This window comes from Ischnura elegans, chromosome 5, assembly GCF_921293095.1.
Source record: "Ischnura elegans chromosome 5, ioIscEleg1.1, whole genome shotgun sequence".
Classification (NCBI taxonomy): Eukaryota; Metazoa; Arthropoda; class Insecta; order Odonata; family Coenagrionidae; genus Ischnura; species Ischnura elegans.
Window position 1 is genome coordinate 76,583,330 of NC_060250.1, and position 25,353 is coordinate 76,608,682.

The 25,353-nt window shown below is 42.1% G+C and overlaps 1 protein-coding gene across 5 annotated transcripts in view; it reads right to left on the reverse strand.

Annotated features, from left to right (window-relative positions):
* The window catches only part of LOC124159088 (leupaxin), a 575,831-nt gene that overhangs the window by 257,604 nt on the left and 292,874 nt on the right, over positions 1 to 25,353 (reverse strand). Inside the window, exon 2 of one of the 5 annotated variants that reach the window (XM_046534627.1) lies at positions 7,021 to 7,838. The exons of 3 other annotated variants lie outside the window; for them this stretch is intronic. In XM_046534627.1, coding sequence (XP_046390583.1) covers positions 7,021 to 7,177 — 157 coding nt within the window. In that variant the 5' untranslated portion in view covers positions 7,178 to 7,838. Of the gene's footprint in view, positions 1 to 7,020; positions 8,012 to 25,353 lie in introns of those variants that run through there. One more of the 5 variants, XM_046534626.1, reaches the window with a different exon arrangement.

The following is a 25,353-nucleotide window of genomic DNA, read 5'->3' on the forward strand; positions in this document are numbered from 1 at the left end:
GGACTTTCATTCAGGTTCTTGAGCAAGTAATAACGAAGTTCAAAGAAGTGTAGGAGAGAAGAGATCTAGCTAATTTTCATCATTCTTGGGTAGCAAACTGTTTCAAATGCCTCCTCTCTTGACTTCTCTGCTGCAGGAGAGAGAAGCCCAATGAAAACCACGATGAGAAGAGCGAACAACCTTATAGAACATATTTTCAGACATGATGACCTGATGAAAACAATCGTCAAGGGACAAGTGGATGCCAAGAACGGAAAAGGAAGACCTCGAATGAAATATATGGAAGAGGTAAAAAAAGGATGTGAAAGAGAAGAGATACGTAGGTGTGAAAAGATTAGCTGATTGAAGAATTGAGTGGAGAGCTGCGTCAAACAAATTGTTGTTAGGATTGTTGATCAGTGATGACACTTTTTTTCTTTACGAAAGTTGAGGAAGGACATTACCTGCAGCAGAGAAGTCAAGAGAGGAGGCATTTGAAACAGTTTGCTACCCAAGAATGATGAAAATTGACTAGATCGACCGAGTAGGTAATGAGAAAGGGCAAAGATTGGGAGAAAAAAGGAGTCTTCTATAAGAAGAAGATGGGATAAATTAATCGGCCGCGCCATGAGAGACGTAGAACACGATCGTGTTAGAACAGGAGGATACGAAGGAGCGATGGCTCATAATGAGTCACATAATACAGAGTAGTAGGAATGTAAAAGAGAAAAGATACGTCAAAATGAAATGGTTTGCAGATAGGAGCGCGGAGTGGTGAGGCGCGTTAATAACAGTCTTAGAATTGATGGCTCATGACTATGATAACGACCATACTTGCCTTGGCTTTCCAAGATTGATTAATTAATTGACTGATATCATAAGTCTTCTCGGAAAAAACATATATATGTTCTTTTTACGTCAATAATCACGTTAAAATAAAACAGGCTCGGCACAGGACTACTTCTGAAGTCATTAGCGACAAAATGCCGTAAATTAAGACAAATCACGTAATTTACATGAAAATGCGCCTCGGTCGATTTAATTAGCTGGAAAAAGTGTTTACTCAAAAAATATTAGAATTGAACTATCCTCTTTATCTGTATTCTCATTCTTCTATTGGATGTCGTCTATGATGGCAAAAAAATCTTGTACCATAAATGATGTGTTTGCTCCCAGTCGCGAATCAACCGGATAGTAAGGAATGAGAGCCTGCCAAGTAATGACACGAGTTTTCTGAATGCATTAAATATATGGAAATTATAGGCTGGTCACCAAACCCGCAAACGAGGCGAGAATCCAGTCTGCACGCTTGGATTCGTAAAAAAAATTGAAAAGCATCGGAGGGTACCATAAAATTTTTAAATACATAAAAAATGAAAGGGTAGAAAAAAAATCTTTAAGCGACGAGGAAATGATTGCGTCATTTCTTAAATGGTCCTTTTCGAGCATCTCGAACCAGTTCGTAGGAATTTTGTAAAAAAAACGAGAGGGAGAGGGGTAAAAATGGCCACCTTTGAGCATTAGATTAAACGAGCGGACGGACCGTGTGACATCATCGCGGAGTAATACGCTGGATGAGCGCCGAGGACGAAGAGCGCTCGGAGCGAATTAAAGCCGACTTAGCCACGCTGCCGAATTAGATGCGTAAGAGACACACTAATTGGCGCGGATGAAAAAATATGAATAGATGACTATCAAAGAAAAGGATAGTATTTTTACTAGCCCAAACTCTTCGAAACTAGTCGCACATATAGCGTGCGAATCAGCAAGGGCTAAGTATAATAATAATAAAAAATTCGTCTTTATATTTCAAGCGAATTTAGGACAGCATTGTCCTCTCTTACAATTAACTTGATTGACAATCACAAATATCCACGCCCTGGATGGTGATCAATCTACCCAGACGGGATTCGAACCCGCGACCTCTAGGTTAGCAGTCGAGGACTTTACCCCAGCGCCACCGAGGCCGGCGGCGCCGGGTATGTATGTAAATATGGGGTACTTACATACATACCCGGCTTCTCAAAAGTATTGCGGGTCCGAACAAAAACTACCATTCTATCTAGTGTAAATTGGATGTCCACGGGGGGGAATATAGCCCCCTTAGCCCCGCACCACTGATAGATCACCACTGCACAGTAGGCCGGCCCTTATTTTTCAGAATTGAGAAAAGTTATGTTTTCCTAGTCTCAAAATGATCCAAATGAGGTTCATATTCACGTGTTAAAATTTGGTTACTTTAAAATGATGGCAACCCGTGCCCCAAGGGCCCTAAGTACTGAGGACCCTCAATTGAGTAAGACGCAAAAGTAAAGCCCTTTAGGGCCAATTTTCTGTTTGTTTTGACCTATCTCTAAGCGTTTACGAGATATCGTCCGTCGTAATGCAATCCACCCCCCTGGGCGCTATCCCGCACCTGGGCGCCCCTGAGGTACGGCCCACACCACTTACTAGAGACTTCCCCTCCACACCCTCCCCTCCCTCGGCAAAGACTTTTAAAGTGCACTGGGGCGAACAATAGCCTTCAGAAAAACCTTGGGAAGAATAATAGCCTTACTAACCAAAAACCATAATCACTCGACTCCAAGCTAAATACTTTAACCTACAGACCCTGATTAGACTCGTACGTGTCACACTAATTGGCGCGGATGAAAGAATATAAGACAACAAGATTATCAAATAAAATGATAGCATTTTTACACGTCGAAGCTATTCCAAGCGCGCATAGCGCGTTTGAACAGCAGACTTCAAAAAAAAGCCCGAGAGGAATAATAATATTAATACGCAACAACTTTTTTCACAGCCATTCATTGAATTCCAACGATAAGTTTTGTAGCACTAAACATAAATGCAAGACGAAATTGGTTCCGGGGGCATCCGCGGTGTTTAAATTAATAATTTTTTTTCACGTAAATGCCGCGTCGACTCATTTTTGGTGGACGAAAGTTTCGGGCGAATTCCAGCTACCGAGCAAACCAGCGCGCGCCTAACTAGCATTGTACATAAGGAATAGAAGCTCTGCAGATCATTTGAACCCGAAGACGGGAGCTGGAATGCGCCCTAAAATGTCGTCCACCAAATAATAGTCAACTCGGCTTTAACCCGAAAAACAATCATCAATAAATAAAACACACTAAAAATAAAAAGCCAGAGAAGAATAAAAGTCCTAATTAGGAAATACTTTCCATAGCTATTCATTGACTTTTCACAATACGTTTTGTAGTACTAAACATATATTAAAAATACTAAAAATACATATCCAGAGAGGAATAATAGTCTTAATACACACATATACTTTCCACAGCTCTTAATTGGCTCTCACAATAAGTTTTGCTGTACTAAATATAATCAAGTTGAAATTATTATACAAATTAATATACTACGAATATTTTTTTATGATTAGAAAACATTATTCATAAATTCGGCCATATCGTGACAGAAATAATATTTTATATAAATAATGTCAAACTCTCGTGACCTTTACGGTCGTCCTTGAAACCGTTTGCAGAGGAGATACGCGACGAATAATTCTTAGCAACGAAACTGCCAATTATCTGGCGTACCATAAAGTATCCGGACATCGACGGCGCGATAAAAGAATCACGTCATCGGCGAAATCTTGGTATAAGTATGGACATCCTGAGGCTCATAGAGAGAGCACTGTCCAATAGCGATCTATCTAGTGGGTACGAGACGAGACAACAATTGATTTCCCTTGCAAACATCGCCAGCAAACTGCCTGAGAACTATTTAATTGAGTTCTCATTAACTTATAATATTTTTGGGTCGTCAATCCGTTATTAGGTAAATACGGAAAATAAAACGAAGCATTTTAAATTATTTCATTGTGTAAAATAAATTTGATGAATCATAATTTTTCAATCCACCGCCACACAGAACGACTCTGCAGCCAAATGAAGGCGTCCATCAATTACGTGAGGTTGTTTTGGCAATTTCTATAGTTTCATACCTTAATTTTATAGTTTCACAGTTTTAAACGTAAAAATTGTTTTCACGTGAAAAAATAGAGCAAATTTTTTCATTAAATAATTAAAATTTTAATCCACGAAGTAGCGGTGTAGCAATCATTATTTTTTTTTGGCGACTCGCAAGCCAAGCAAACACGCAGTGGTCACTAAAATGGAAAACATGACTCAAAAGATTGTTGTCGCTCTATACCTTCCTTATTCAGGAACATTGATCCAATTACAAAAATATTCGGTAAACCCTATAGTAAATACTCGAAGGTTGCCGAAACATGCCGAATCCATAAACACACGGTTTTTGAGGAAACCGTAATCGGACGGCGGACCAATTTGTCCCGGAGGCGTAAAAACAGACGTGTGATGTCACGCGTGACTTTTCTGACATCCTTACCCCCCCACCCTCTTGAGGCAAAAAAATACACCGAACACGGCCTACACCCACATGCGAAGAAGCTCTTACACGCTTGGCACCCGACCAAAAATCCGGCAGGAGCTCCACCGACTCGTAACGCGCGCCTATGGTGGGCGTCACTGGAAACGTGGGCGTTTGCCCAGGAAAATAACAAATACATAACGCACGCGCGCACGGTTGAATATACACATCCGCGCTTGCGTAACGCGACTTCATGCACATCTGTGTTTTTATTTTGATATTTCCTGTCTATTCATGCTTCTAAACCCTATATTATGATAAACACTGCGTATTACGTATTCTTTTAAGGAAGTAACGTGTACAGGTGTTACTACATTAGATTCGACGGATGAAATACGCCGTAAAAAACGTTTATTTACCTCAAGAATGTTTCCAGGAAACAATGTTTAATTCCTCCACAAAATTCAATGTTAATCACTAGATCTTAATTAGAATGGAAGTCCTAAGTAGAGAAGGGGAGAGGAGAAGCGTCATGAAAATCTTGATAAGAAGACTGAAAAATCTTGCGGGCCATACCTTGAGACATGAATGCCTGATAACAATGATCGAGGGACAAGTAGATGGTAAGAATGGACAAGGAAGTACACGAACGAAATATATAGAACACGTAAAGAAGGATGTGAAAGAGGAGAACTACGTAGGTGTGAAAACATTTGCTTATAGGAGAATTGAGTGGAGAGCTACTTGAAACCAATGTTAGGATTGTTGACCAGTGATAATTAATCACCATCATACAAAAGAAAATAATCACGAGATCCCTCCCGGCTGATATTGATCCGTTTTCTTTGCCAATTAAAAATTTTACTCACTTGGCATCAACACATTTAACGCATGATTGATTATACATCTACCTGTATAAATGTAATGTAATATGCAAATGATATGAATGTGATAAATGCAAATGTAATCGGTTTGTTGTTTCGTTTATTGCTTGATTTAAAAATGTAATTAATAATTTATTTATTTAATTTTTAGTTGCTATAAGTGCACTATAAAGTGGCCGTCTTGCTTTATGTATACATTTCTTCTAAAATAAAAAATAAATAAGGATAAATAAAAACGAACAAGTGAATCACTAGAAGAACAGAAACAAATAGAGAGGGTGAACTTCCAAAGGCCACCTTTTTAAACCCATTCCTACGAATCGGTTTAATTCACTAATAATTTTGGGAGGATGTACAAAAGAATAACTGAAATGCTAGGGGTCCTTTCCCGATGTTTTCTAAATTAGAGTAGGAACGACGAAGTGCTGGACATGGTGGGCGAAGAGAGGGAGCTTCTACATGAGATACAAAGGACATAGAAGGTATGGATGGAGCAAGTAATTAGCGGGGAGGGAATGTTGAAGGTTAACAATGTTAAAAGGTAGAATGTTAAACAAACGAGGGAGAGGAATAAGAAAAGAATAGGAATTTTTAGACAGAATTAAAGAAAGTAGGCCTTATTATGTCGCGAAGAGGGAAGTTCATGAAGGGAGGGGAAACTACCTGAATACTTCTTAAATACTCCATGCAAATCTACCTTAATCGATGGAATAATTTAATAATAAAGAGTAACAAATCTGCCGTTAAAGAGTTTTTGCAGAACTTTCCCCCTTCCAAATAATTGAATATAAGATGGTATAATATGTATAGCTTTCACCTATTCCATATAGCTGCCACCCAATGGATTTCAAAACTTTGGGGTGGAGAAATACGGGGGTGGACAAATTAGGTGAGGTAGATAGAGGTTCTACCATTCAATTACGCCCACGCTGTCGAAAATCTCAAGCCATGGCAACAAATAAAGTGGGAGACTGCTGAACAGCCACTTTTTCTAACGCTATTAACGGCAACCTTTTCTTCCGTGACCCTGAGAGGATGTGCACAAGAATTACTGAAATGGAAGGAGTTCTTCCCTGATACATATATATTTTTTAAATTTAGATTAGCCAAGTTGTGGTTAAAAAGTTTTCACAGAATTTATCCACTTCCAAATATTTAATAATGTAATTCATACATTTACCTACAAAACTTAACTGCAAACCAATTGAACCCAAAACTTTAGGGCGGAGAAATACATTACAAAAATTAGGTGTGGTAGTGGTGCTACACTTCAATTACGCCCACGGTCATAGCAACAAATAAAGTGGGCGACCGCTCAGCATTCACCATTTCCCGTGACTCACTAATGACCTTGAGAGGATGAACACTAGAGTAATTGAAATGACAGGGGTCCACCCCCGATATTTTCTTTAAATTATGGTAGCAAATTCGTAGTTAAAAGAGTTTTCACAGGATTCACCCACTTCCAAATAATGGATAACATAATATATACATTAACCAATAACACTTCACTGGTGACCAATTTAAATCAAAACTTTGTGGTAGAGAAATATGGGGGAGAAAAATTAGGTGTGGTAGTGGAGCTACACTACAATTACGCCCACGGTCATATAAACAAATAAGGCGGGCGACCACTCAACAGCCACCTTTATCCTCCGTCATACCTGTGACTCACTAAAACTCGAGCGTGGGTGCGATACACACGAAAAAAATACATCGCTAGACACTTTGAACGCGCGTGCCAAACTCCTAATATCCTTGGGAAACGGGGAGGTCAGCCAAAGGATCCATTACTCACTCAGGTAGTCTTCCCAACGGCCGTGATCCCGGAGGCGTCGGCCGGGAGATCCCGGGGGCCTGAGGCCTGGCGAAGGGGGCAGGGGGCTGTACCCCCGCTGCTGGGCCCGAGAAGGCGAAGGCGAGGAACGCCGACGGTGTCCGGTCATCGTGGCCATACCTCCTGGTGTACGCGAGCCTCTATAAACCTCACACTCCACAGACAGCGCACAAAACCACACCACACAATCTTATATCCCTTGCTGAACACTCCGAGAGGGGAAGAACTTGAAGACCGGCTTTGAATGGGGGAACAACAATACGAGGGAGGGACAGCTGCTGCCCCACAGTAAAAACCTTCTCACTCTTTTATATCTATTTTATTGTATTCCCTCAAGCGCAACCAGCGACACGGTGAGGTAGCCCAGAAGGTATATACTGGACTACTCTAGGTTGACACTTTTCAAGCGGGAAACACACTACTCCAACACACGTTCAGCAACAGGAAACTAATCGGAACACTCGCAAGCTGACGACCGTAGTAAAAATCTCCTTCAATTCCTTAGACGCTGACGAGGTCAAGACGCGGATGATTAAAAACAAGTGAAGAGCACAGTTCACCCCTCAAAACTCTTTAGGTCACGCCCTTCTCCACTGATATGGGCTGGTGGCAAGACTGCGCGGAAAATATCCTCACGAGTTTAACACGACGACGCCGAGATAAGGCAGAAAACCAACACGGCAGAACTCCTCGCGCGAACTGGGTAACACTACGGGCAATCTCTCCGTCACCAAGACAGCAGAAACACCGGTGACAGGACGCGACACCCTTCGTGGACTCTATACAGAGAGAGGAACACAGTAGGATATGAAAAAGGAAGGGAGATCAAGAGTGTTGGACGGATCCGTGTAACCCGGGAAAGAGTTGAGAAATACGGGCGAGGTACGAGTGGGCTTCGGCTCCTTCCACAACCTCGAACACTCCCAACTAGACGCCTCTGCTCCCAGCACTACCACCAGCTCTACTCCACGCTCACCACCTACACCACTTCGGCCGGCTCCCCCACTCCCTCAAGCGCTCCCCTCCAACAAGTCCAGAGAGAGAGGGCGAGAGAGAAAAAAAGCACGACGCGAAGGACGAAGAGGAGAGGAAGGAAGACCCGGTGAGAGGTGAGAGAAAATATAAGGGTCGGAGGAAGATGGGAAAAAGGCGGGAGAATTTAAAATTTAGGGCCGCAGCACGAGACTGGCTGGCCGCGAACGTCGAATCAATCAAAATAGTGAACTGTAATTCCACGTTTTATTCGTACCGACAATAATTTAACTCAATATGTATTTTTTTAAAAGTATTTGAAAAATCTCTTCGTACGCGGCCAGATCGAAATAATGCGAAGACACGTGATTCGCCTCCACCCCGACCTTACCCTAACATGGGCAAAAGCTCATTTGCTGATTCCATTGACGACATATATAAAGCATGGAGCAAAGCCAATCCGAGCCCACCCCTAATTATCATATGGAGGAGTAAAGTACTAGGTGGATATACATTATACCTTTAGCGGAGGGGGAGAGGCAGGATAAAGGACTGAGAATAAGTTATGCTTCAATTATTTTAAATAACGAAAGTCTGTGATATTATACTCTTAAAAATAAAATTAAAAACGAAGCAAATACTTTAATAATAGTAGATGGAAAGAAATTATAGGAATTAGTTTTCCCCCGACAATTAAGGGACTTTACTTAAAACAATGTGGGACTCTGCAGTCCCATATCTCCTACGTGAATCTCTTTTTCTTCACTACGGGTATTGAGGACTAGGTTGTGGACAAATTTAACCGATTCACGCTTGATATAGTGGAAGTTTGACATATTAAAAAATAAAAGTTAGTCGCAATTTTCCAAAATTTTGAGCTTTATGGAATTTTACTGACAAATCTAGGTAGAATTTGGCCTGATATGAATTGATAGCATTCCGAATTTTATAATAGGTAGGGAGATAGAGGAAGTTCGACACATAGAAATAAAAGGTAGCCGCACTTTTCCATATTATGATAGTTGAAAAGTATAAATACCTTTAATTTCTACATTCAAGATGTAGATAGAAATGAAGTACTACGTTAGCACTAACCAGCGCGCTAATTCTGACTTCAGTACCCAATATTTTCTTATTTCCCTCATTTCAGGGGGTGACGAAACCCCATCCCTCCCCCTCATATTCACCCCTGATCACTTCTTCAGTGCTGGACACGGCTCCGACTCGCTGCGCAGCCTACTCGAGTGCCCTTATTATATTCAACTCTTTGGGTCCAGAGCCGCCCCCGCGCGGCACACCAATCAGCTGTTCGCCGCGAGGGGAGAGGCTCCGGCGGTTGGGGAGGTGGAGATGCTATTCTCAACTTCACGACTCTCTCGGGACGCTCGCCACGCCAGCCCCGCGTCGAGGCCAACCACCACCCCACCTCCTCGCCCCTAATTCTCACCCCTCCCTTGGACCAAATCCCTCCTAAACATCCCCCCTTCCCTCTCGGCCAAAGACGAGAACTAGCCAGAATGAGCGGACAGCCACAAATGAGAAGGATGGGGAAAGCGGTGATGTCACTCAGGAGCAGACCCTTCCCACCAGAACCCTGTCCCGCAACCAGCCTTAAGCTCAAGCCGAGATCCAATTCAAAACAACCATCACCGAGGGACATAAAATTTGCTTTGCACGATCCATGCTTGATTATATTATAAAAAAACCGACCATAGTTTCGATTTTTATATTTTATTTATCTCAATTACCCCCGAAAACAGCACAATGTGGCCTTTACAACGGGTGCTTGAAATTGATACTGCAACCAACCATGTTTTCGATGCCTATATAATTATCAAGGCATCGAAGCCATGGCCAATTTTAATAAATATACAGCGCAGAACGTACGAAGGGAATTTTTAAAGATCGTTGGCTCTACCGGCGATTACTATTGATGATATCTTCTCGGGTTTGGCACCGGGTAAGGCTGTTTAAGGCCAACGTTTCGATGAGAAACTCCCGCATCGTCATAAGAACTGACTGCCGAGTTTGGTCCACGCCGGGTTTCTATACTAAGGTTTCTATACAAAGGAAGGTCTTTTTCCCCTCTCTGCCAAATTCAAGAACTAATCAGAATGAGCGGACAGTCACAAATGAAGATGGGGAAAGCGGTGATGTCACATTAGCACCGACTCCCCTCAGAGCCCTGTCTCGCAATTAGCCTTAAACTCAGGCCGAGATCCAATCCAAAACAAGCTTCATCGAGGGACATAAAATTCGCTCTGTACGTTCCACGCTTAATTATGTCATTAAAACCGACAACAGTTTCGATACTTATATTATTACCAAGGAATCGAACCTATGGCCGGTGTTAATAAGTATTCAAAGCAGAACGCACAAAGTGAATTTTATTTCCCTATATCGCGGTTAAACTAAATGGAGACGGAAAACTTACATGAATAATCAGAGTAGTTAAAATCGTATGCCTAAGGATACGGGGGATATCACTATCGTACCCTGCAGCTTCCAGTCCCTATAGCGGTCTCTCCGATACACAGGCGACCACGACGAGAGGGTTGACACCATTGTAATCGAATCAAGGAATATGCGGAGCGGACTATTGATACGGACGCGTAGGAAATGCGGGTACACGGAAGAGTGAGGCCAGACAGGCATGGAAAATTTTCAACGGATACCATCACCAATAATTTTAAAAGGTGATCCACTAGTTAGATAGCTGATATAGAAGCCATAGAGCACTCCTCGATACCCACATCTGCTACCTAAAGACTAAATATTTTAGATAAATTAAAGAGCAGTGTCTTTTCTGACGAAGTTAACCATATCTTACGAACGCCAACATACTACGGAAGATCAGATCATATAAATAAAATAAGAGAGATAGATTGTAGATTTATGGTTTTTTGGGAATATCCCGCGTCAGGTTATTAAAATGGCCGACGTTTCTTCTCCTATGCCGGAGACCTCATCAGGGCAAATGACGTCATTTGCCCTGATGAGGTCTCCGGCATAGGAGAAGAAACGTCGGCCATTTTATTAACCTGACGCGGGATATTCCCAAAAAACCATAAATCTACACACATGGACCGCGAAACCTTTAGTAAAGAGATAGATTGTAGAACATACAGATTCCGAATGTCATTTTTTCCACGATCAATAAGAGATTATAACGGCAGCAATAGAACTCGTAAATATATTGCATGACTTGTAGTGTAGCCTACTAACCTATGTAAAAATTAATGCATGTTTCTTAATTCGATTATTATTTCTAACAGCATATAGTAGTATAGTTTGTTAGTATACGGGACGTTTTTTGGACGGTGTGGTGTGCATGTGGGAGTCCAAATGCATGCTGCATGCTGGTGATTGATCACCCCCTGCCAAACACCCTAGCGGTGGCTCGCAGGGTATTATGTAGATGTAGATGTACCGTGCGTTAACGTGGACTTTAACGAATGCGAAATGGACTGGAGGCATTCGAGACGTGGCAACCTTCGGCACCCACGCGTGCGTGGGTGACGAGGAGAATGGAGGAGACATAGTGAAAGGAGGAAAGATGAACGACGAATTACTACACAGGGTATTTCAGGAGGAATCTGCAATACTTCATCAGGTGGTAGGGGAGACTATTTAAAGCATTATTTGTCCACCAACATGAGGGTGAAAGTCCTGAGTTACTGAGCTATGGAAACGCAAACATTTTTTGTATATACTTTTGCAGTTATCATGGAAACGATTTTTTTGGGGCATCCAGCCTTTTCGATATTTTACTTTATACTCTGAATTTTTAAAGACACAAAATAATTAAGGCTGGACGAAAATGTGCGATTTTAATTGTGTGAAACGATCTCAAAAAGGATGAGAATGCTCAAACGCAGTGTTGATACTCGCTCAAAGCTTTCGTTACATTAATCTCAAAGATTAATTGTTTCATACAATTATAAGCGCACATTTCCATCCAACTTTAATTATTAGATGTCCTTGAAAATCCAGAACACTAAATGAAACGTCAGAAAGGCTGGATATCTCTCCATCATTCCCTTCCTACCTTTCCCTCACGGCGCAAATGAGCTTAATTTTCGATCGTCCTCTCCAAATTCCCCTAAAAAATTTCTTTTCCAACCTAAGTTGAAAAAAAATTACGGCTGGATCGACTGCATAGTTTAAAAGCGAATCATTTAAATTGCCACTAATGCTCACATTCATACTCGCTTTATCAGGACAAGAAACGACCGCTTATTATGACGAAATTTTTGAATAATTCGACTTGACTTACCTCACGTTGCAATTAGCTGATAGGTACCTATGCACACTAGAGTAGTAAACTTAATAAAATATAATAATAAAAATGTATTGATGAAAATAAATTGAAAATGAAAAATACTCAATTTTTGCAGAGACCCGTTGAGAGAGAAGATTTTCTGAGGTTTCTTCAACAAACTCGGGAGTACCTGGGACGCGATTTATTAGGTTGGCGGCCTTTACGTTTTATCATTAAGACATCAAGGAGGTGGAAAGGTAGGGATTAGCTGGAGTGACGCGAAGGTGAAGTTCTGACGTAGAACTCTCCACGGTCAATTATAATGCCTTGAAAGGCGTTAAAATGCCAACAATACGAGCAAGCACGAAATGAACGTGCCCTAGCTGTTGACAGGAGGCCCTTTGAGGATGAAATTGGAGATGCTAATACGGCCACGCTACAGAGGAGAACAGCCTTGAAAGTTGGAGTTCGATAACCTTTGGCGCAAACCCAATCAGATTGTAAGGTTAACTGCTAATTATGGCAACTTTTCAAGCAGAATGATTGAAAATGGCTCCGACGGAACAGTATTTCCTGTACATTTACCAATACCTTTGATTTAATGGCCGTTTTAAGTTTTGTTTGTATTAATTATTCTAGGCATTATTTTGAGTTTTCGATTACAAGTATCCATATAGCCCCATGCTCTCTGGTGCTGCTTGAAGATTTCCAAGAAGACTTCATGAGAGTAGCATTTAGATACCAATTTGTCCTGTACGTACGCCTTGATCTGAGTACTCAATATCACGTTTTTACTTCCCGATCCAGAATCTGTATAGAAGACGATCTAGTTAGCTTGAAATGTTTTCAATGGTTGTCTTTACTCTTTTTTTTACGGGTTTTTCTAATATTGTGTGACTTTCAATATAAATATCAAAGATACTACAAGGCCTCCTGGAGAAGCTCGGGGAGGATATTACCCAAAGAAGTGGATAACTTGGAATTCATGGTCACATGGCAGGATTTTTAGGCAAAGGTACAAAGCAGTTATGGTGACGGTATATCGGTATCGATTTCCGTAAACCGCTCAGCTTATACCCCCCTCCGCAACATTGGTCATGTGTGATGTACGTGCGTTGAGCAAAAATGTCGAGTGAACGCATGCCCCAGTAAAAAGGTTTGCACCGAGAGGATTAACAGGTAAGTGTTGTATCCTTAGAGTTTTCCCCCTATGAGAGCGTCAAAGGGTGTGCCTACACGATAGGATATCCAACCGCAGAAGTTGAGTGACGAAACGTACCAAACAGTAATGAGGAAACAACGCAAAGGACTCATCAAACGAAACCGACAGTAGCACAATGGGGCTCGGGAGCATGAGATGCAACTATGTACTAACTTTGGACGCAATCCGTACAGCCGTGTAAAAACGTATAGCGGACAGACAAACAGACATCCTCTTATATTAATAAGGGAATAACATATAGGGAAACCCGGGGCGGAACGGGGTATGCGATTTTTTTAAGGGCGAAAAAAGGTGCTGCGCAAGGGATGATAACTATATCTAGTCCAGATTGGTGTTGCTTATAAGCTAAGCAACACCAATCTGGACTATTTATGGCTATTACCGCTTCTTTTCGGACTTAAAAATCACTTACCACGTTTCGCCCCGGCCTCTGATTTCTGGCTTTTTCCATTTACCACAGCACCGTTGTCCTCGCCCTTTTTCTATATTATATGCCCCTATCCCTTTCTTTCCTTTCAGGCTGAGGAAGAAGTCACTACTTCGAAAGCTTCCAATTTTATTTTCCCGTGTGAGTGTTTCTTTTTGTGTGTTTATTTTTTAGTGATAGTGACTTGAATCATATATAAACATAGACACATGAAAAGAAAAACTCACACGGAAAAGTAAAACTTGGAGCTTTCGAAAATGTAACTTCTTCCTCAACCAAAGAGTGGATATTTATAATATGTATTACTATTAAATATACATGTAAATATTTATACATATTTTATGGAATGCCCAGGGAGGGAAATATGCAGGCAATGAAAGCGAGAGGAGGATGTAGCACGGGGTTGAGGTCGGACGGCGGTGTGGAGGTTTTCCAGTCCGCTGCACAGATCGGTTAGGCGCTGTCGGGACGGATATTCTCACCAGAGGGGATTCGAAACGCGAACATGAAAGGGGCACGGGAAGACGGACGTGAAAAGAGAAAAAAATACAAAAACACCCCTCCCAGAAGTTTATGGAGTGATGGATGAGAAAGGTGATATTAAAGCGGTAGAAAAAAATTTAAATTAATTTTTTAACTGTAAATAAGGGAAGATAGAGCAGAGTGGTGAGGTTATGACGATGTCAGGAACTCCCCACACCCAAGAACAGAAAAATGATACACATTTGAAATACAATGGAATGTTCACACAGAATATAAACCATTTTCTCTATTGATTGAATGATTATTATTAGTAGAGCGGGCCCACACGATGAATTAACATTATTTAAAAGATTTTCCACTTTAATTCACATAAAGCAACAGCGATATGATTACCACGCGGCTATTGCCACAGATATCCCATATTTTTTTAGAGGACATTTACCCGGTGATCATCACTGATTAGATACGTTATCATATTAATGAATTGTTTTATAAACGGCGGCGTAGTAAACCCTAATATCTATAAAGTAAGCCTAGCGATGAACCAAGATAAAATGGGTCAATATTGAGGGGAGTGTTTACAGTTAGATGAAGAGAGAAAAGCCGTATGCGGAACGGGAAAAATAAATATCAGCTGAAAACAGGGCCCGTAGCTATGAACACTAATACAAGCGCGACAACACTTCTCCGTGACGACTGCCACATGCACTCAATAATTATAATATCGGGCAAACTTAAAAATCCCTAAGTATTTAATGTAATTCTGATCATTAATTAACATTAAGTAATTAATGACCAAAATTACATTAAATGGGATTCTAAGAGGCATGACAGTATTTTCAAGAATGTAAAAGCATTTATCGGGCTCAAATAGCTTTTTCCGCAGGGATTGGGTTGGTGTGGTGGCTAGAGTGTTGGCTTCCCACCAAGTCAGTCCGGGTTCAAATCTCAGCGGTGAAAGATGTTCCTGAGGCTGCCCGGTCCCTGCTTGATTGCCATATAGAAGGCACTTTAAGAGTAGCACTCCGTCCGTCAGATGGGACGTTAAGCCGTGGTCCCTTTGGCGCCTTTAGTTAAGAGCAGGCTAATGCCGACGCCGGGTTTCTCCCCATCCTTTCCTCTCCACCCTTTCCTCATGGTGCAAATGACCTTAACTATCGGTCGCCTCTTCCTAATACCGTACCAATAACTATCTTACGCCTTTAATAGCGTTTTTAATACACTATTCTCATATTCTACAAGCAATGCGGCCAATAACATGGCCGAAAAGGGACGTGTTAGCGAGGGGATAAAATTTTCCCCACTGCGACTCACCGGCACCTCCACCACCCAACCGGGAAACAATCCCTAACCGCAGAACTAAACAGACCGAAGCGCCTGCCACAATGTGGCCAGCAGTTGCGACCCCTAACCGTTGCACAGGGCCAGGGAAAGACAGTAAAAAAATGGAAAGCAGAAGAAAAGGGTAGGAAAGTAAATAGATATGGGTTTTAAAATAAGGGAAAAAACGAGGTGAGGTGGAGGTAAATCCTTTCTTAGAGGGAATTTCCTCCCGACCAGACCCAGAGGCCAGAAGCCTTGCAGTGCCGAACTTGCAGTGGGATACGACCGGATCCAAGAAAAAAATACGAAGATTGTGGGTAGCCGAGGGTGGTAAACTGAAAAAAAAGAAGATGAGGACATCGTGACAGACAGAACTCCGTCGTCGTAGGACTGTCTATATGTCTGCATTCCAATGAAGAGCCGTCTCACGCGACTGACAGGTTTTAGGCCGTGGTGGAAGCGGTCACCTGGAGAAGCATGGTTGGAAAACAACAATATTTTGGTCGCCTATAGTTAAACTACCGGGACTTCACGCCACTGAAACAATAGAAATAAAATATTCACCACTGACTCACAAAATATCTGAGATAATCCGCGAAGTAATTCCAAAATAGAACCGAAGCGACGTTTTTCCTTCCTAGTAAACGAACTTTTCACGGAAAATATATTACGAAACGTTAAGAATCCTTTCGACGATTAAATTGATATGCTAAATTCTGGGATACTTTAGCCCTGATAGTCAATACAGAAGATACGTTATCTCGATTTCTATATACTTATTTATTCCCATACCACCGAAAACAGCAAATGGCTTCTTACATCGGTAAACGGCCTTTGTAATTGCTATAGCATGCCGCAGGTGACATATCTATTACGGGTTAATCGTGAAAGAGATGCCTTCGACGTCCTTGAAAATGGACAGAAAAAGGCATAGAATGAGTGAACTTTGCTGAATGTTACTACTTGTGTTGAATCCGTCCCATCAATCCCCAAAATCACATCAACCTAAGGGAACGCTGCACCATTTTGAGAATAGGGATGGGTAGAAATGAGATCCTCACCTCACGTCACGGAAAAAACCTCACGCACGCTGTTTAGGACGGGCGAGTGATTGGGGCGGTCTGTCGGTAGGAAAAGTGGTTTCCACGGGTATAAAAAAAACACCCTCACCCTTCACCCCGCCCTGCGTGAGAATTGGGATGAATGAGCGGGAAATCGTGGACAAAAAACGTTCTCACCCAGAGTCACAGCGGGTGGCGAGGAACGGAATGGTAAAAGGCCATCTTGCCCTGAAAGCCCGTACTCATGGAGATATGAGAATGGGTTATCGTCCGACGCTCCGGACTGAAAAAAAAACACTTTCTGAAGAGGGAAGACTATTAGGGTGCGATCCGATGGAACGAAATCTCATTAGTAGGAAGAGAAGAGGGGTTAAAACTCGAGTGTAAAAGAAGAGTGGAATGGAAATAAAAGGGAAATTTGTAAGAGGAACTTCGACAGAAATAAGTCGTCACGAATGGGTGGAGAGGAAAAGCTAATCACCATTACATAACGGGAGTTTTACGTGAGGCACATTTTTTCCTTAAATTTTAACCCCCGCACACACTAAGTCCATTCAAACCATGGATAAAATCCGATCCAATTAGCTGGCGGTTACCCCTCACAAGCTTTTAGTTTTATTAGTTTTCTAAGCTTATTAAAAGGGTTGTTCTAATAAGAATAGACAACTTTGATGAACTGATTCCGTTTCACTGCCTTCAACTGAGGAAGGCGTATTAAACCCAAAGGATACAGTAATATTTAGGATTATTTGATTGTTCGGGTTAGCCGAAAGAATGGCGCGCCCCCATATTTATCCGCCACTGATGAAAAGAAATTCCCCTGGACCGGGAATGGAACCACGGACCTTTGGCTTGCCAGGCCACTATGCTATACAGATTCCTATGTTACCATAGCAATTGTACCTAATTTAGAAACCTGGATAGCGTAGTAGTCTGCGCGGTGGCCCGGAAAGTCAAAGGTCCTTTGTTCGATTCTCGGTCTAGGGGAAATTTTTCTCATGTCAATTCATGCACATTTCACCACCGCTCACGCAGCCGCCATTGAAATAATACCAAAAAAGGTTTAATTTATTTTTAGAAAATTCGAATCGGAGCTATTCGGATTAAATGTGTTCGTATGTAGAAGCGAAGAGTTCGTATTAGTAGACTCCAATGTATTCAACACACCCACGTCAGGGTATATCGCAAAAGATACCGACCAAATCACCACTCGCCATTAAGCGCCGTAACCATTCGGCGTAAATGACGTCGACTGGAATATGTTAATCCCCTCAGAACAGAGAATCAGCCGGGGCGGAAAGTCGGAAAGCAATCGGCAGTCTAATCCCCAGGAGACAGAAACTCACACGGGACGAGAAGCGGAGTGTGAATGATCCCATTGCCACGCCAGCGAAGCTATTACGAGGAAAGAATGGAACGGGGCGGTGGGAGGGGGTAATTGCGGAGGAGGAGGGCGAGGATTGCGAATGTCCGGTCGCCACGAGAGGGCGACACTCTAAAGCCGAGGCCACGAATATTACAATGGAGGATCCTTAAGTCGGTCTCATAATCTGTCGTCGACTATCGCACAATTAAATAGGTTTACAGAAGTCGCCACTCGCGTCGCCCACGGACATATTGATCCGAGTTTCACGGGAAAAGAATGTATTATTAATGGTGTCAACCGAAATTTACATTCATGGTGAGGTTATTTATAGTATGCATGACTCTTCAATGCTATTCCTAGCAATTACAAACATTATTACGCCAAATATTGGGAAAAAGTGGATCGCATTGCACTAATCACCGCGCTATGGATATTTTAAAAACCGATTAAAATGAAACCGAAGTGGAAACAAAAATCAGCCTTTTATGGGTTGGAATTGGGCCTCATCCATGCTCCCTTTTCCGAGGCCGAGAGGCGATGGCGGAAGTCAAATCATCAGAGCAAATGCAACGAACATTACAATCAAGGGACTACGTTATTATTTTTATTATAGTATTCAACCAATTAAGGTAGGTTTCATAGGCGGATCCAGGGGGGGGGGGCACGGGGGCACGTGCCCCCCCCCCAGACACTTAAAAATATGCTAGATTTTTAATACGGTCCCATTATCATTTCGTTCGTTTTGTATAACGAGGTATCCTTGTGCCCCCCCCTGAACTAAATCATGGATACGGCCTTACTTGTGCCCCTCCCAGAAAGAAATCCTGGATCCGCCCCTGGTAGGTTTCCATGGAGTACTAAAGAAGCAATTTGGGAGCCTCCCTTTCCTTCCAGCAGAATGCCTTCTTCAATTCACTGTAAGGTCTACAACCTTTCAATCTATATAAAATCCTATTTTCTTCCTCGTTTCTCTAACATTCTACCCTCTAACAACGTTTTCAACATCCCCTCCCCGTTGAGTACTCGCTTCATCCATACCTTCTGTCTCCTCCGTATCTCATCTAAAAGCTGCCTCTCATCGCCCACCATGCCCAGCACTTCGTCGTTCCTCCTCCTCTCTGTCCATTTCACCTTCTCCATTCTTCTCCACACCCCACATCTCGAATGCCTCCAATCTTCTCTCGTCTTCCTTCCTTGGTGCCTACGTTTCCGCGCCGTAGAGAGCTACACTCCAGATCAAACTCCTCGCTAACCTTTTCTTCAAACTTTTACACGACGATCCTCTCAGAAACTCCTTCCTGTTCATGAACGCCTCCTTTGCTAATGCAATTCGCTTCCTAAGGGACTATATAGGGTGCAGAAAAATTGTTTCAAGAAATTTTAACCCTGGATAATTGATGCCAGTGGATCCAAAATTACTGATAATGTTTTTATTGAAAACGCACCATTTTTCAACTACAGAAACTTTGAGCCAAGCCCTCCAATTAACCACGAGTTATCCCAGTTGCCGGATACCTTGGATACATCGCCATCTACAGCAGGCAAAGCATTCGAAGTCATGAGTTGTCCAGAGCTTCCGGTAACAGGGCAAACTCGCGGCCAATCGGAGTGCTTGTCTCAAATTTCTGTAGTTTAAAAATGGTGCGTTTTCGATCGAAATATGGATAGTAATTCAGATTCCTACAAGCATTACCATGGCTTCAAAAAGTTTTCAAGAGTAAATTACCGTCGAGTGCATTCAATGTTAAATTTCAAGAAAGAATGATCGAAGGCTTTCCCGAAGAAAGTTATTCTGAATTAAACGAAAAGAGGGATAGCAATTTTTATACAAATTATTTAATTGTTCAAGAGGCGTTTCGACCGTCAGGGCATTTTTCATTTTCCATTGCACTCGAAAGTGACGTGGTCGAAACTTGTCGAGTTCATAAATGTAAACAAGAGCGCTCTAAGTAGTTGCCCATTCACCAAAACCTTAGGCTGGCGTTGATACCCCTATCTTCACTATTATGATTAAGAGGAAAGGTATTCTGGATCTGGTTATGTTATAGTGGAAAGTTATTCTGGAATTCCAGCGGGTCATTTTCTCCAAAACAGCCGACGTCGACCCATGGTTATTATGTCCTGATGACGATGGACGACTCGTTCATCGAAACGTCGCCCGTTATGGAGAACCTGACCCTGTGGTAATCCCGAATAATCTACCAGGTTGTATTTCAATGTTCAGCGCCGTAAGTTTTCGCTCAAATTATAAAAGGCTCGTGTCCCTACACTCCTATACCCACACTCATTGTTGCGTCTTCCGCCAGCGTCCATCTCCACAACGCGTTTATACTCTTTTATTTTTTCCTCGACCACTTGTTCGCCCTGCCGCCGTCGGTCACGTGACTTGGGTGACACGTCGGTCTACTGGGAGTGCGGGGGAGGCCGAGACGCATCGGAGGGCGCGCGAGAAAAGAGAGAGAGAAAGCCCACACGCTAGACATCCCCACCTTTCTCCTTGCAGGGACGTTCTCGCTGGGAGAAGAGTCGGCCGCACAGGTACAGGGCGCAACCAAGCGTGAGAAAGAAGCACGAGATGATGAGAAGTGAAACTGTTTCACGGCCAACTATAACGCATCAAATCCATCACTCCCACGAATGCGTTTGATTGGCTGACTACGACGACACCGAGTGTTTTCAAGTTATTTATCACGATAGAAATTTCAATCCATTAGATTTAAGACACAGAGAAGGCTAATAACCAGAATATGATGAAAAAGATGGATGGCAATTTTACTTAGTAATGTAGGACGCGTTTCAACGGTCAGGTTATTTTAAAGTACAACGTAAAAATGGAAAATGTATATGAAAAATGATCTGACGGTGGGAACGCGTCGTACATAATTAAATAAATTTGTGGAAATATTGCCAACCCTCTTTTTCATTATATGAGGTTGTCATTCTACTCCATCTCGTCTACGTACGTTAAAATAACCAGAATTAAAAAATATACGTATTAATTGGCGGAGGTTGGCCTAGAGCCTAGTGGTTACAGCGTTAGGCTGCTGATTTCTGGGGACTGCTAATAGGATGGACCGGGTTGATATCCCTGGTGAAGTCTCATATCTCGTTCATTCTAAGAATAATACTGTTAAAGTACGACAATGCAGGTAAAGTGGAAAGGATAAGCGTATTTACTGATCAAAAATATCAATCAGATCATTGCAGAGAACGCTCATGACACCAACTACTCTCGTCCATTCTAGGCGTCTTAATTTCCCAGAAGTCTTACACAGGGTTTGACTCTCTGAGAGGAGTCATCTCGGGAGTCGAAATTACTATAATACTCACAATTACTACTTTGGTAATGTTATAGCTGAGAACAATCTGTTGGTTAATCGAGGGTTACAATGTTTCTAAAGATACTTTTTCAGCAAAGACTCCGGGCTGGATAACAGCAGGGATGACTAACGGCATATCCTCGGAATCCGTCATTTCACTGGGTAACAAAAGACTCTTTTAACAACACATTTTTTTAAACACGCACTAATCACCCACGCCACACGCCCGTTGAAGCGGCTTGAGGGGGTAAAATATAGATTTAGATAGAAATGTGAAAAAAAACAACAATTTATTATGGGGATGCACAAATGTGTCTGCATCCCCACTTGGGGACAAACAACCTTCCGAGGCCTTGGCCTTGCTCATCCCCACTGCAGCTACAACGGTGCAATATATGTGGCCACTTTCTATGGGAAGCAAAAAAAGAAATAAAATACTCGTAGCTCAAGAAATAGCCGGCCACGGTGGCGGCGGGGTTAGTCCTCGCCTGTCTAACCGATGGTCGCGGGTTCGAGTTGCGCCTGGGCATGGTTATTTTTAAAATGTGCCGTCCAATTATTTCAAAATGGTCGTAATGGATGTAACATGTGATCATTAGGGAAATTATTTGAAATCACGCACGCAAGGCCGAAGGTCAGGTTATTCAAACGGCCTCAAGTGTACCCCCAAGAAAAAAAAAACCTTTCGAAAGGCAATAACCTCCTCTCACGAAATTATTTTCAGGCTAAAGCCCGGCACGTACGCCTAAAATATCTAGTGTTCCCAAGAAAAAGGTTTAATAGAATGATTTTGAATTTTATGACTATCACACACCCTGCAGCTAAACCACAAAATCGAGTGAATGAATAGAGATGGGCCGTGAAATTTCTCCGATCTAAGCGTTGCATCCAAAATTAAAAACCTCTTATCCACCCCCTCGTTCTCATCTTGAAGGCTGTGGCGCGCCGCACCAATTAGAATTATTTTTTTTACCAACTTATAAAGAAAAGTACGCAGTATAGAGGAAGGAACGCACGAAACAATCGAAAAACGCTGTAATAACACTATCAATATGAAGACGCTCAAACTGAAACCTAGGAACACGGGTGGAAATGCATAAAAATTTTCATCCATTAAAATGATTGCAGCATAAAATACGACGAAGTATCAAGCAATTAAATAAATGGTGACATAAAAACTACCAATGGGAAGAATTAATTACAACCAACTGAATAACCGGGGTGAGATCATTGGGTATTGGGGGAAAAATTTCCCTTTCCATGCAAAGATGACAGCGCTCGATGTTACAACATAGATACTATTCGCGTGTGCAACTGGTGTGAATATGAGAACACGTAAGTAAACGTCGATGTAAACAACAATGTATACATTTTTCTGGGGAGCAGTACATTCTCCTGCGAGTCTTATATCACTTAAAATACCCGATTTGAATAGAAAGGGCACGATAGTAACACGAAAAATTCAACGAAAACATTGCTTAATCATACTTATTTTAATGAAGAGCCACCGAAAAACCACATTAAAGTAACAAAGATCTCAAGGTACGTTTGAATTTCTTTATGATAATTATAGATCCGTTGCTTGAGTAAAACCAAAAGACACACCGCTCCATTTTATCGGTATTTCAAATCTAAATACGCCAAAACGACAACAATATCACCAACCACAATTATTTTCACAAGGACAATCGAAATTGAGTGATACAGATGACGACAAAAACTTTCGAGACGAGGGTGTGGAGAAGAATGCAGAAAGTTAAGTGGAAGGAAAGGAGGAGGAACGACGAAGTGCTGGAAATGGTGGCTGCGGAGAGGCAGCTTTTCCCTTAGCGGGTAGAGTTTGTTGAAATGAATCATAGGAGGCAGAATGTTGGGAAAACGAGGGAGAGGAAGGAAGGATTTTATTATTATAGGATTTTTAAATATAGGATTATAGGATTAAATTATAGGAATAGGATTAAATATAGCATTATAGGATTTTTAAATAGAATGAAAGGGAGCAGGGCATATTGTGAATTGAAGAGGTAAGTCCATGAAGGGAGAGGAGACTGCCAAAATACTTTCTAAATAATTTTAAGTATACCCGGACGAGCCACGATGAAAACCAAGCGGAGTCACCCGCAAAGCATAAATTGTTAAAAAATTTCACAGGGAAATAAATCATTCGCTTTGACCGGGATTCGAGCCTGGATCCCTCGATTTCCGGTCGAGTGCTTCCGCCAGTTAAGCTACCGAGGCTTCTTTCCCTTCTTTTACAGAAATACTCCATGCAAACCTACCTTGATCGGTAGAATACTTTAATAATAATAATAAAGGTTAATTGATGATGGGTATTCGATTTAATTTAACACCCTTTCACTGCGAAGGAATGGCTTTATTTTATTTGCGACAACGGTGTTATAAATCGGTAGAATACTTAAATAAAAGTGAGGGGGAAAAGAGACAAAAAACGAACTGGCGAGAGGAGGCAAATGGGAAACGATAGTGGTACTGAAATTAAATGAAAAAATAAAACAACTGCACCACGGGAAGCACCGTGTGTTAGAGGCTGTGCTGCGAAGTGACTTCGCGAGATAAAAGAGGGTGACGGCGGAAAAAAGCGGGGGCGTCATTCCTTTGTTTTTCGTTCGCGGGGGAGGTGGTGAGGGGAAGCCGGAGGAAGGAGGAGGAGCATCATCCTGCCCAACCTTCGGCAGCTCCTTCGGGGAGCTCCAAAATAGCGCCGTGACTCTCTGCCTCCCTCCTATATTGCCTCTGGCCTCCTTTCCTTCGGATGGGCGGTCCTTCCACTTCGTAGTAGTAACTCACGGCCACCACTCGGGCGGAAACAAGAAGCTGCGGAGGGTGGCGGGGAAGGGGGAAGAAGGTGGGCCAGGTTGCAGCAGATGGCTCCATGCATGCATGCGGATGTTCCGATTCGATTCACACGCGGATCGATTATACAGGGTTATTATGAATGAAGGGACCATTTTCAAAACTCGTGTATTAATTCAACTACTAATCCAAAATGAAAAAGCTTTACACTAAAGAAAAGAGGAAGCTTCAAAGTTTTTTCATAATGTGTGATGTCAATTTAATTTAATAAATTTAACAATTTGTGATAATTATTTAATTATTAATCTATTTTATTTTTATTTCATAAATCCCAGTTCATAAAAAGTCTGACTAAATACATTTACGTACCACATAAAAAATGATCCGAGTAAAACGATCTCCCTCTTTAGGATTCCAATACGTTCGTTTCAACATTGAAAGTCATGCACGTCCTTTATCCTCTTCCCGGGGATATTGGGAAAAAAATTATATTGGGAGTCTTTTCTGCATACATTTGCGCATCATACTGCAACATAGCTTGTTGGCATTTTGATCTAACACGTACAGTAATAGAAATACGAATTTGAACACAATATATTCGATTTTGAATATGCAGCTTTCACAGGTACCTACTTTGCCCACCAACTCTTTTTTTTTGCTACCGGAACTGTCAATAGCTCAGCTCACGCGACCAATGACGTCACGTGAAATTCCCGGATATCATCCGTTTGACACCCCTGATAAAGTTTATTTGGCCGTGAAATTCGGATCGCTCTAATGGCAGCGTCGCACGAGGGGACTTTCGTAAACTACTTTAAATTCACGGTGGGTGAGGGCACTTTCAGTGGCAACCGGGTATATCCTACAATGTAATATTCGTGCACGTGGCATTGTAACAATCGATGCCCAAAATAAATCACCGCACTCATAGACAAGCGAATGGGCGTTGGGAGGGAGACACGAAAGTCGAGAAATGGTGGAAGTCCTTGAGGAAAGGTCACCCAGTCAAACCAATATGGATCGTAAAAACTTGAGAAGATGGGTG